General features: G+C 38.8%; 1 protein-coding gene across 1 annotated transcript in view; it reads right to left on the reverse strand.

Annotated features, from left to right (window-relative positions):
- The window catches only part of Mindy2 (MINDY lysine 48 deubiquitinase 2), a 57237-nt gene that overhangs the window by 40024 nt on the left and 4232 nt on the right, over positions 1–12981 (reverse strand). The window contains exon 2 of the mRNA XM_055598078.1: positions 3319–3376. Within this exon, the coding sequence (XP_055454053.1) occupies positions 3319–3376 (58 nt within the window). The remainder of the gene's footprint in view (positions 1–3318; positions 3377–12981) is intronic.

The raw sequence follows: 12981 nt of genomic DNA on the forward strand, positions 1-12981 counted from the left end.
GTAATAACTAGTGGTAAAACAGCTAAGCACACTAGACCTATGACAGATGATGAGACTGAATGGATCCCCACCCTGCCCCCCTTCCTGTGATAAAATGCCACATTTTGTAACCTGTTGTGCTCTGGACGTGAAGCATTTTTGCATAGCATTGTGATGCTATATGGTTGTCCTGGTTTTTATAGTAATACTTTTGCCCATCATCGAGAGCTGGGTGCTGAACCCACACAGCTGTGAAGATTTGCCTTTGTTCTGGTAGACTGCTTTTCAGCTATGAATGCCACTTCTTCCTTTAAGCCCTTTATTTTTCAAGACAGGGTTTCTTTGTGTAGCCTTGGCTGTCCTGGAGCTTGTTGTAGATTAGGCTGGCCTTGAACTCAGAGATCCACCTACCTCTTCTCCAGAGTGCTGGGATTAAAGGCATGTGCCACCATGCCCAGCTTAAATTAAGTAAAAAAAAAAAGATTCATTTTTTATTTTTATTTATATGCATATGTATGTGTTAGTGTGAGTATTTGCCATGTGTATAAGTACCCATGGATTTTAGGAGAAGGTATTGGATCTTTTGGAGTTAGACGAGGTTATGAGCTAACTGACATGAGTTTTAGGAACCCAACTCATTCCCCTGGAAGAGCAATATTATTCTTAACCACTGAGCCGTCTTTCTAGTTTCTGGAATTGTATTTTTTTTAAAGAGAAACATTCAGCTATGACAATATGCTACTGTGTTGTAATAGCTATAACATTTTTTGTGAAATCTAGATGTCAGTCCTGGGTCTAGTGTCTTCCTTGAAGTCACAGCTCATTCACAGCAAAAAGTCAGTCTTTACAACAGCCAGTTGGGCCCTACCTGATCTGAATGCAAGGACTCTGATCCCATCTACCATTTCTCTGCCCACTTTATATTCTCCTCGGCATCACCCTAGCTACTTAAAATCCACTAATCTAGCCTTTACCTGTATATATCTAAGTATTCAGAGTAATTTACTTTTAACTATGAGGTCCCTAGTTAGTAATCATGGATTACTAAAATATACTCAGTATCCAAGTGGGTTTCCTAGTAAGGGGAACAGGGACTGTCTCTGACATGAACTCAGTTGCTGGCTCTTTGATCAACTACACCTGATGGGGGAGCAGCTTTACCAGGCCACAGAGGAAGACAATGCAGGAAGTCCTGATGAGACCTGATGGGCTAGAGTCAGATGGAAGGGGAGGAGGACTTCTCCTATCCACATACTTGAAGAGGGGCATGAAGGAGATGAAGAAGGGAGGGAGGATTGGGAGGGAATGAAGAAGGGGGCTACAGCTGGGCTACAAAGTGAATAAACTGTAATTAATACAAAAAAATAAATAAAATTAAAAAAGAAATATACATATATATATACTTTCTAAAAGCCCCAATTCCAATTACTTAAGCTCCCCCTTTCTCCATCCATCATCTATCTATCTATCTATCTATCTATCTATCTATCTATCTATCTATCTATCTAGTCTTGCTTTTTAGCCTATGCTGGCCTCAAACTCATGCCTCCGCTTACCAAGTTTTGGGATTACTGTTATATACCATCATAACATCAAATGTGGCCTTCAATATTATGTGTATGTGTTTGTGGGGGGGGTATACATATATGTGTGTGTATACATGTGGAGGCCAGACTTTGATATGTGGTATATTCCTCAATCACTACCCTATATTTGTTTGTTTGTCTTGTGACACAGGATCTCTCTGTGTAATCTTAGCTATCCTGGAAATTGCTCTCTAGACTAGGCTGGTCTCAAACTCAGAGATTTGCCTGCCTCTACCTCGCAAGTGCTGGGATTAAAGGTGTGTGCCACCACCCGGCTAGGATTTATTTTTAATCATGTATGTTTGGTGTCTGTATGGGGCATGTGCATGTGAGTACAGGTGAGAGGCCAGAGGTGTTGAAGCTCTGAAGGTGGAGTTGTAGACAGCTGTGAGGCACTTGCTATAGGTGTGGGAACTGAACTCTGCGCCCTCCGCAACGGCAACACAATGCCCTTAGCCACCACCCCATCTCTCCAGCTGCCACCTTACTTTTTGAGACAAGATCTCTCACTGAATTTGGAGCTCACCAGGTGGCCAAATGGCTGACCAAGAAGCAGCAAGGATTTTCTTGCTTCCACCTTGCACACAGCATAGATACGAGCTGCCGCATTCAACTTCTACAGGACTACTGGGGTCCAGTCTGGTCTTCATGCATGTGCATAGGCACTTTACCAACTAAGACATCTCCCTAGCCCTTGACTGACAGTATTTTTTAAATAAAAATTTAACCGCTAAAAATACTAAAAAGATATGAGGAAAGATACTTTATTTGGTTATAACATAAATATGTAAGTTAGCTGCCAAATTGCAAAAGGCTTAGTACAATGTATAATTACTTCTCTCTAGACAAGTTCAATATGATTAGACAGTCTATAGGCTGAATTACTATACTTTTTAAAATATTTATTTTTTATTATATGTGTATGAGTGTGTCTATATGTATGTACATGTACAATATACAAGCCTGGTGGCAATGGAAGGTAGAAGACAACGTAGGATCCCTTAAAACTGGAGTTGCAAACACACCATTGGTACTAGGAACTGAACAGGGGTCCTCTGGAAGAGGAGCTAGTGCTCATAACTGCTATCCAGCCCTCCTACTAGTCTGTTTTAAGATAAGAAGCTCAGGAAAGAATGCAATTCAATACATTGCTTCTTTCAACAAGAAGTGATTATATATTGTACTATGTTTCAGAAGAAATACACTATACATTGACACAGATCCACAAATTATCCTTTGCTAGCCATATCTCCTATCACCTCCTTGAATCTTCTGTTTGTTTTGGTGTGTATGTATGGTTTGTATGTTGTTGTTGTTGTTGTTGTTGTTTTCAGCTCTACTGATTAAACCTAGGACCTTACTCATGCCAGGGAAGTACTCTGCCACTAAGCTACACCTCCAATCCAACTCCTTCAACTTTAATTCAAGCTGAAAAAATTTAAAAAAGGTATTTTCCTCATACAATGCCAAAAATTCTGTATCATCTTTCATTCTGCAATTTACTGAGATTAATCAGTAAATTGTGCTAGTGTCTGGATTTTTCCCAGTCTTATTTATAGTTCTGGATTCTAATGATGGTCAGAAGAATGTTGTAACAGCCAAGAATAGTAACATAGTGGTAAAATTTTTAATTAGCAGATTCAGAACTATAATTTTAAAATAGATTATATAGTAGCGCCAGTAAAATAACAGCTTTGAAAACTTCATTTAATTTTTGAAAAACATACAAAATCACCTAGTCTTCCGCACTGACCTAAATATTCCATCAGCTGCTCCGCAGTTATGATTTCCATCATTGGTGGAAGTTTCACCTGAAAAAAACAAAGTATTATTTCTATAAAACTATTTTTGATGATTGAATTGTTTCCCGTAGTCAAAATCAAGCACACACTTATGTATGTGTGAACACAGACACACAAAACTACTATATAAATACATTAACATCCATGCTTATATAACAAAGCCACCTAGGCATATGGCTCATGCCTATATTCCCAGTACTTAGTAGAAGGATGGTCATGAGTTTTAAGTCAGCTTGAGTTATAGAGTATGACTCTTTCTCAAAAAATGCAAATAAGGGTGGACAAAATAATTTAGCAGCTGACAGTGTTTAGCAAGTGAGCTTGATCCCAGGAGCTAAAGATGAGAGGAGAGAACAGGCTCCTAATAGTTGTCCTCTGACTTTCACACTGTGATACAGATACACACCAAGGCACACATGAACCCTCACTTACATCTCATATACACACCTACCGAAATAATTTTAAAGGAATGTTAAAAAGCAAATAAAATAACAAAAAAGTACTACAAAGCCAGCCCTGTCACTATAACGTTTATAAGGTGATAGAGAATCATACAGGAATATTGAGAAGTCTGCAAAGTCATGTTGCTCCTTTTATCATTGAACATCATTGCTCTGAGACCCTGTCACAGTGTCCAGAATGGTAGAAAATCCAGTTAAAGAGCATAAAGGGGCACCAAGCATGTAACAAGTCATTAATGAAATCATTTTCTGGAAAGCAAGATGAAACAAAGCTTCATATCTGTAATTTCAATGTACCTTGGCCATATTTTGAATGGTTAAAATAAATACAGTATCAAAGTGCTAAAGAATTCACCTGTATGATTTTATCTAAAAATAAATTTTTTTAAATGGGTAAAAAACAAGCTTTTATTTAGAGGTACATATGTAGGTAACAAAACTATAAAAAAATAAGAAAATGTAAACCTGTAATTCCAACACTCAGGAAGCTGACAGCTTAGGCTACGCAGAGGGATCTTGTCAGAAAAAAAAAAAAAAAAAAAAAGACAGGCATAGTAATGCATACCTATAATCCTAGCATCTGGGAGATAGAGGTAGGAGAATCCGAAGTCCAAGGCCATCTTTGGCTATACAGTGTGAGGCCAGCCCATGCTACATAAAACATAAGACCTTGTCTCAAAAAAAATGATTAAACGAAAACCTAACAACAAAAATCAAGATTATGATCAAAAACTCAAGAGACAACACATGCTGGAGAGGTTGTGGAGAAAGGGGAACCCTCCTCTACTGCTGGTGGGAATGTAAACTTGTACAACCACTCTGGAAAGCAATCTGGCGCTTTCTCAGACAACTAGGAATAGCACTTCCTCAAGATCCAGCTATACCATTCCTAGGCATATATCCAAAAGATTCTCAAGTACACAATAAGAACATTTGCTCAACCATGTTTGTAGCAGCCTTATTTGGAATAGCCAGAAGCTGGAAACAGCCCAGGTGCCCCTCTGGGAATGGAGGCACAAATTGTGGTATATCTACACAATGGAATATTACTCAACAATAATGGAGGAATGGAGGCACAAATTGTGGTATATCTACACAATGGCATATTACTCAACAATAAAAAACAAGGAAATCATGAAATTTGCAGGTAAAAGGTGGGATCTGGAAAAGATCATCCTGAGTAAGCTATCCCAGAAGCAGAAAGATGCACACGGTATATACTCACTCATATAGACATATAATATAGGATAAACCTCCTAAAATCTATACACCTAAAGAAACTAATTAAGAGGGAGGACTCTTGCTAAAATGCTCAATTCCTATCCAGAAAGGCAAAGAGGCTGGACATCAGAAGGAGGAGAAAAGAGGGAACAAGTCAGGAGCCTGACACAGAGGACCTCTGAAAAGCTCTGCCCTGCAGACTATCAAAGTAGATGCTGAGACTTATGGGCAACCTTTGGGCAGAGTGCAGGGAATCTTAGGAAAGAAGTAGGAAACAGTAAGATCTGGAGAGGACAGGAACTCCACAAGGAGAGCAACAGAACCAAAAAATCTGAGCACAGGGGTCTTTCCTGAGACTGCTATTCCAACCAAGGACTATGCATGGAGATAACCTAAGACCCCCACACAGATGTAGCCCATGGCAGTTCAGTATCCAAGTGGGTTCCATTGCAATAGGAATAGGGACTGTCTCTGACATGAACTGATTGGCCTGCTCTTTAATTATCTCCCCCTGATGGGGAAGCAGCATTACCAGGCCACAGAAGAAGACAATGCAGCCACTCCTGATAAGACCTAATTGACTAGGACCAGAAGGAAGGAAAAGAAGTCCTCCCCTATCAGTGGACTTGGGGAGGGGCATGCATGCAGAGGGTGGAGGAAGGGAGCGATTGGGATGGGAGGAGGAAGGGAACCACGGGGTGGGGGTGGGGGATACAAAGTGAATAAAGTATAATTAATAAAGAAAAAATAAATTTAAAAAAAGAGGAACTACATGAAAAAAAAATCAAGATTATGGTCATTCCTATAGGTAAAGAAAGAGGTTGAGAGAAGGTAAGAAGCTTCTGGGATACTGCAAACTGAGGTTGGTAGGATCATAGCAAGCGCCTTTACCCACTGACTTGACTACCTTGCTGGCCTAAAATAAGTATTCACATGAGTTGAATGATGAACTACACATACCATGGCCATAACTAAGTATTTTAATTAACATCTACAGCCACTCTGTTATATTCACAGAAGAAAAATATTCAGGAGACTGGAGAGATGCCTCAGCAATTAGGAGGACTAACACATACGTGGTGGCTCACAATTGTTTGTAACTCTATTTCTAGGAGATTAGACACCTTCTTTAGGACTCTGATGGCACCAGGCACATACATAGTATATATACATATATGCTGGTACATTCACACACACATATAGTTTTCTTAAAGTCTTAAAAATATTTCAGGATGGAGCTGGGCAGTGGTGGTACAAGCCTTGGATCCCAGCACTTGGAAGGCAGGGGGTCTCTGAGGCCTGGTCTACAGCGCAAGCTCCAGGACAGTCAGGACTACACAGAGAAACCTTATCTTGAACCCTCTGACCCCCTACCCCAAAACTTCAGACAGAAATTCCTATCAGACAGAAAAATTTCTATCATATCAATGATAGAAAAACATAATTAAAAATTTATTAGTCATTATTTTCTGTTCAATCAGGAAATCTTTAAATCATCAATTTATTCAATACTCCCCTAAGAATACATTCTAAGTTTATGCTACCAAATGTGTTAATAACATATTAAAATGTTTTTAATTAGGCCAGATGTGGTGGCACAGCCCCCCTAATCCCCACACTTGGGAGGCAGAGGCAGGCAGATCTCTGTGAGTTCAAGGCCAGTCTGGGCTACAAAGAGTCTAGGATAGCCAGGGCTACACAAACAAACCCTGTCTTAAAAAAAAGAAAGAAAACCAAAAAGACTTTTTAATTAATGATAAAATCAGTTTTCAAAATGATCACTGCAAAACAGCAGTGTTAGCATCTCTGAGAGTATATGTGATAGTTGATGCTTAAGGTTGAGTTGTCTTCCGAATTTATCACTTAGTGAAAACTAAGACACACCATAGAGGTTTGCTCATTGTATTGTTCTAAATGATTTCCATCCTCTGTAACAGTGTATTTTAAAAAGTAATTTTGGATGCAGGCATTATTCTAATTTCTGTCTAGTCCAATGGCCTACTGCAGTGTACTCAATAAACCATTCTTAATAATTAAAGTTATATAAAAAACAAAATAAAAATAAATTTCAAAAGATGTATTTATTTTATTTACTTATGTGTATATATCTATATACGTATGTACCACGCACGTGTGCACAAAGACACTAGAGAATAGTGCTAGATCCCATGGAGCTGGGATTACAGGTAAGTTGTGAGCCCCGACTTGCATGCAGAGACTCCAACAGAGATCCTCCACAAGAGTTGAATGTGTTCTGAACTGCTGAGCTGGCTCTGCTGCCTATTTCCTACATATACTTTTAAAACTGAAGTCGACTGGCAAATTACAGTTCACTGTCTATTTTTCTAAGAAAAAGTTGGATTTTTTTTTAACTCACATTGTTTATATATTCTTTGGCTATACTTCAGTATATTCTACATATTTTTTTCTTGTACTACAATGGCATAGTTTACTTTCTCTAACAGAAACGTAAGGCCTAAAATGATTATTAAGAATGTTTAATAATTATTTATTATTTTATTTTATGTGTATGGGTGTTTTGCCTAAATGTACATGTATGCCTGGTGCCTAAAGAAGCCAGAGGAGGCCAGAAGAGAGCATTAGATTTATTGGAACGGGAGTCACAGATGGTTGTAAGCTACCACATGGGTGCTGAGAACTGAACCAGGTCCTCTGGAAGAGCAGCCAGTGCTCTTAACCCCTGAGCTATTTCTCCAACCCCATTAACTTGGTTCTTTTTTTTTTGGTCTTTAATTAATTAATGAATTAATTGTAGGTAAGTGCTCTATCTGCATGTATACCTTCCTACCAGAAGAGGGCACCAGATCTCTTTATAGATGGTTGCGAACCACCATCTGTGTGCTGGGAATTGAACTCAGGATGTCTAGAAGAGCAGACAGTGCTCTTAAGTGCTGAGCCAACTCTCCAGCCCACTAGGGTTCTTTACAAGAAAACTTACTAATTTCTGCTTTAGACTATTCTAGCTATTTTTATATGGTATTTCTCAAGATGTCTGAGTCTCAGTTTTAAAGTGCTGATATTTAGTAATACCTGTATTCTAAAGATAAAACTTTCAATTTTACAGCAATCTGAAAGTGCCATTCATGGCTATCAATATTTTTAAAAAATATTATTCTTCTTGAGAACAGGGCCTTACTATATAGCCTTAGCTTGCCTGGAGCCCTCTATGTAGACCCAGACTGGCCTTAAATTCACAAAGATCCTTTTGCCTCTGCTTACTGCATGCTGGGATTAGAGGTATAAGCCACTACGTCTGTCATTTTTATTGTTTTTACATGTTTTCACACTTATTTATTTTGTGTTTGTATCTGTATGTGCACACATGTGCCATGGCATACTTGTGGAAGTCAGAAGACAACTGGGCAGAGTCCATCCTCTCCTTCCACCATTTGGATCCTAGGAATTGAATTCATGTTGTCAGGCTTAGTGACAAGCACCTTTACCTGCTGAGCCTTCTTGCCAACCCAAATGATGTTTTCTCTTAAAAGAATTAGGTGTTCTCTTATGTAAGAAAGATTCACTGTGACAAATTCACCAGAAAATTTCATGAACAAATAATTTATCTTTTCTCAAGGGGCCTGAAAGATGGTTCAGCAGGTAAAGACACTTCCCACTGAGCCCAGTGACCTGACAATTTGCATTCCATTCTCTTAACACATAATGGAGGGAGAAGCAGGTTGTCCTCTGACCTCCAGACAGGGACTGTGGTGTATCCTCCCAACACATCAATAAACATAAAGAGAAGATAAAAGAAACCTTTGTTTTAGTTTCAACAAAGCTGTAAAATTCAGAAGGCAAAGAAACTAGGGCTGTAGCTCAGTGGTAGGGCTGCATTCACCATGTACAAGTTCCTTGGTTTAACTACCAAGACCAGAGGATAAGAATAAGACAGAGAGACTGAAGAAGATTTGACTTTGACATATACATTCACAATCCTATGGGTCTACATGATTTCAGAACATAGTCTTGAACTTTTCAAGAGAAGACTGCCAACCATGCCATGTTCTAAGCATATAAAATGGGAATGACCAGGAGAGGCCAAAATAAAAACAACAAAATCTTGTGTTTAAAATATTAGTGAGATCTTAAACAGGAATGTAAAATGTCCTTAAAGTGATAGGCCAAGATTTTAATGAAATGGGGGAAGTAGTAAATGCAGAGGACTCAACAATTACAAAGGAAAAAGGAGGTAGTACTAATATCCTTTAATCCGAAAACTCAGGAGGCAGAAACAGAAAGATCACTGGGAATTTGAGGCCAGACTGATTTACTGAGTTCCAGATCAGAAAGAACTATATAGTTAGACCTTGTCTCAAAAAAACATCACCATTACCAGAGCGAGAGTGAGAGACAGAGAGAGAGAGAGAGAGAGAGAGAGAGAAGAGAGAAAAGAAAGCTATTTGAAAAATTACCATAGGTAATTGTTAAATTCGTCATCTTTTCTTTTTTCTTTATTCCAAAACAGGGTTTTTTCTGTGTAGTCCTGGCTATCCTGGAACTCACTTTAGACCAGGCTGGCTGCCAACTCAGAGATCTGCCTGCCTTTGCCTTGACAGTGCTGAGATTAGAGGTGTGCACCATCACCTGGCTGGTAATTGTTAAACTCTTATTCACAATATCAATAAGTATTGAAAAAAACATACAATTAAGTCCTAACAACTTTTCTTGTGTGTGTGTCCCAACATGAACAGAGGCCAAAGGAGGCCATCAAGTACCCCCTCCTTCATCTCTTTTCTCTCTACTCCTTTGAAAGAAAAGGGGTCTCTCCCTAAACCTGCAGCTTGTATGTTTTTAGCTAGGCTGGCATCAAGAAGCTCTAATAATCGTCCTGTTTCTGTTCCTCCACAGTGCAGGGATTACAGGTGTTTCCAAGACCAAACCTTGTTTGTTCAATGATGCTGGAATCTGAATTCAGATCCGCATGGTTACACATCTCTCCTGATGGCCCTTCTGCCTCCGCTTCTCAAGTGTTGGGATGCCCAGTTCCAACATTTTTTAAAAAATAGAGATACTAGAAGAGATACTAAAATTTAGTTTGTCCAGTCTGTTTATGAAATTACCTACTAACTGCCATTCAACTTACTTGTCACCTTAATTGATGTCAGTGAAACAAGTCATATTTAATTCAAAGAACAAATTAAGGCTTTTAAATGTTTGTCCAAGGTAAGTAGATGACTTGTAATGTGACTTGAGACTCACAGCAAAATAAGTTCTTCTTTCATTATGACAGCATGAACTTCAAGAGAAAAAAAGAGAGGAAAGAATAAATGAAATATGTTCAGTCAATGAAATGTCTGTCACAATCAGATGTGTCCAGCTTGCCACATTATAATATGATACTGTCATCCACAAAGTTCACACACACACACACACACACAATTTCAGAATGTTTAAAGTAAGTTAATGATTCTATTTTGGCACCCCTTCATACTATCCTGGGGTACATGCAGCCAGCTATAAAACACCTGAAAATAGAGTGTATAGGTCAGTGTTAAGAGTGTTTAGTTAGCATACTAAATTAAGTTTCCCAAAAGAAGTTGCACCCATATTAAATATTCTACGAAGTCTGATTAACTGATAAGAGCTTCAATGATTATGGAAAGGCTAGAACCTTATAGGTTCAGAATCTAATTATAATTTATTTTGGACTATCTTTAGTCCTCATAATAACTCACTTTTGTGTCTGACCTAATATCCTTGGAATTTATTAATGTACCAGTCTTCCACAAAGCTGGCAGATAGCATCTGAGACACATAGCAGAGGTTCTTCCGACTTCCTTCACCTGCCTCATTTTTCTATAACTCACCTTCCACCATTTTCTATAACTCATGCTTCCACCAATGTATCTGAAATATTCTTTATTCTGTTACTATATCAGAACATGGAATCTGGGGTAACCTAAATCTGTGTTCCCAGGCCAGGACCACTAATTTTTTACTCCATCGTCACCCAACACCTTTTCTGTTTTGTTTGATCTGGTCTTTTCAGACATGCTCTTTCAAATTAGCACAAGCTGGCATCAAACCTAGCATAAGGTAATAAATGGTTTTCGGTTTGTTTATTATATCATCATATCCCTAACACAGTAGAAGCAAAACATCCAAAATGAGCATGCATAGTGGTCCACACCTGTAATCCCACTTGAAGGCAGCGGACAGGGAAGGATCAGGGCCAACCTTAGGTACATGGTGAATTTGAGGCCTGTCACAAAACCAAACCAAATAAAAAACAATTGAACCAATTAAAAGTGGAGAATAAGGGACTGGAATGATAGTTCAGTGGCTCCTGATCACTGGCTGAGCCTTCATGGATCCCAAGTCCAATTTCCAGTACCCACATGGCAGTTTACAACTGTCTAAAACTCTAGTCCCAGAGGATCTGATGTCTCCTGGCCTTTGAAGGCACAGGCATACACATGGTACACTTACAGACATACAGACAAAACAATCATATAAAAAAGTAAAAAAAAAAAAAAGTAAAAAAAAAAATTTTTTTTTTCAGAAGTAGAGAATAAGTGGCTGAAGAAGTGGCTCAGAGGTTAAAAGCACTTACCTGAGTTCCATTCCCAACACTGACATCAAGGCTCACAAACACAACTCAGTTCCAAGGACTCTGATGCCATTCTGGCCTCAACTTGCACCAGGCATATATGTGGTACACATGCATACATGCATGAAAATAGCATCCCCCCAAGGAAACCCCCCAAAAGATACATGGAAGTATCTTATTTTTTAAAAAGTGGAGAATAATGGCAGAACAATATCAAAGTTGACTTTAAGCCAGATATGTTGCTGCACACCTGTAATTCCAGCACTCAAGAGGCTGAATCCAGAGAATTAAAATTCAAATGTAATGGCTAAATAGCAACACCCTGTTTCAAAAATAAAAAAAAAAAGTAGAAACAAAAAATTATTATATTCAAAGACCTATTTGTTGATCCCTCATTTTTTTTGTTTATTTTGTTTTTCAAGACAGGGTTTTTCTGTTTCAGCCCTGGCTGTCCTGGAATCACTCTGTAGACCAAGCTGGCCTAGAACTCCCAGAGATCCTCCTGCTTCTACCCCCCGAGTGCTGGGATAAAGGTGTGTGCCACCATCGCCCAGCTGGTACCACATGTATTCAAAAATCAAATGTCCTTTACCTGGACCTCCACAGGCATGGTTGGAAAAGAGACAGGAAGGCTTTTTTTTACTGATGGAATACTATCAAAGAAGAGGAGATAGACATATCCATCACTGGCATCAGGAATCCACCCATCCAGGATCATAGTGCTTTAGTCTACTTTTCTCCCAGCCCAAGAGACACCTGTTACTTTTAATTCTTGGGAGAAACTGGAAAAGGAAGCCCCAGAACTGTCCCACAACTCTTTTATGTAAATGAGGTCCTACCATAGTGTGAAGTTTTTAATTTCTTCTTAGAAGATCTATATTTAAAATAGAGTAGGCAGAGGCTAAAAGAAAACCTTTGGCTCACCATCTGTTTTTCCTTTTTTGTAAGCAATAAACACACTTGGAAACCTCAAAAGAGTTTTGTGCTTACTTTAGGAAAAGAGAACATGAAAAACTTAGTGATTGTAGTTCTTCTACAGGTTGCGGTAGGATGGGGCAGAATAAGTCAGAAACCAACATGAGGTATTTTTTGAAGAAAGAACACATGGGAGAAGAAATGCCATCAAAAGGAGGAAGAGCCACAGCAAACAGCCACTGCTGGAAAGATACTCAGACATAGAACTTCAAGGTGATAAGACAGGAAATGTCCATTTGAACTTAAAGTTTCTTGCTATTGATTTTTTCCTTTTGTCATCATGTTACTCAGCTTTTTTTCTTGCTCACTCATAAGTGCTCTTTGTAAACTAAGACACTAATCCTCAGGTCTAGAGAGATGGCTCAGCAGTAAAGAACACTGGCTGC

The sequence above is a fragment of the Psammomys obesus genome, unplaced genomic scaffold (genome assembly GCF_907164565.1).
Source record: "Psammomys obesus unplaced genomic scaffold, mPsaObe1.curated_primary_1811, whole genome shotgun sequence".
Lineage (NCBI taxonomy): Eukaryota > Metazoa > Chordata > Mammalia > Rodentia > Muridae > Psammomys > Psammomys obesus.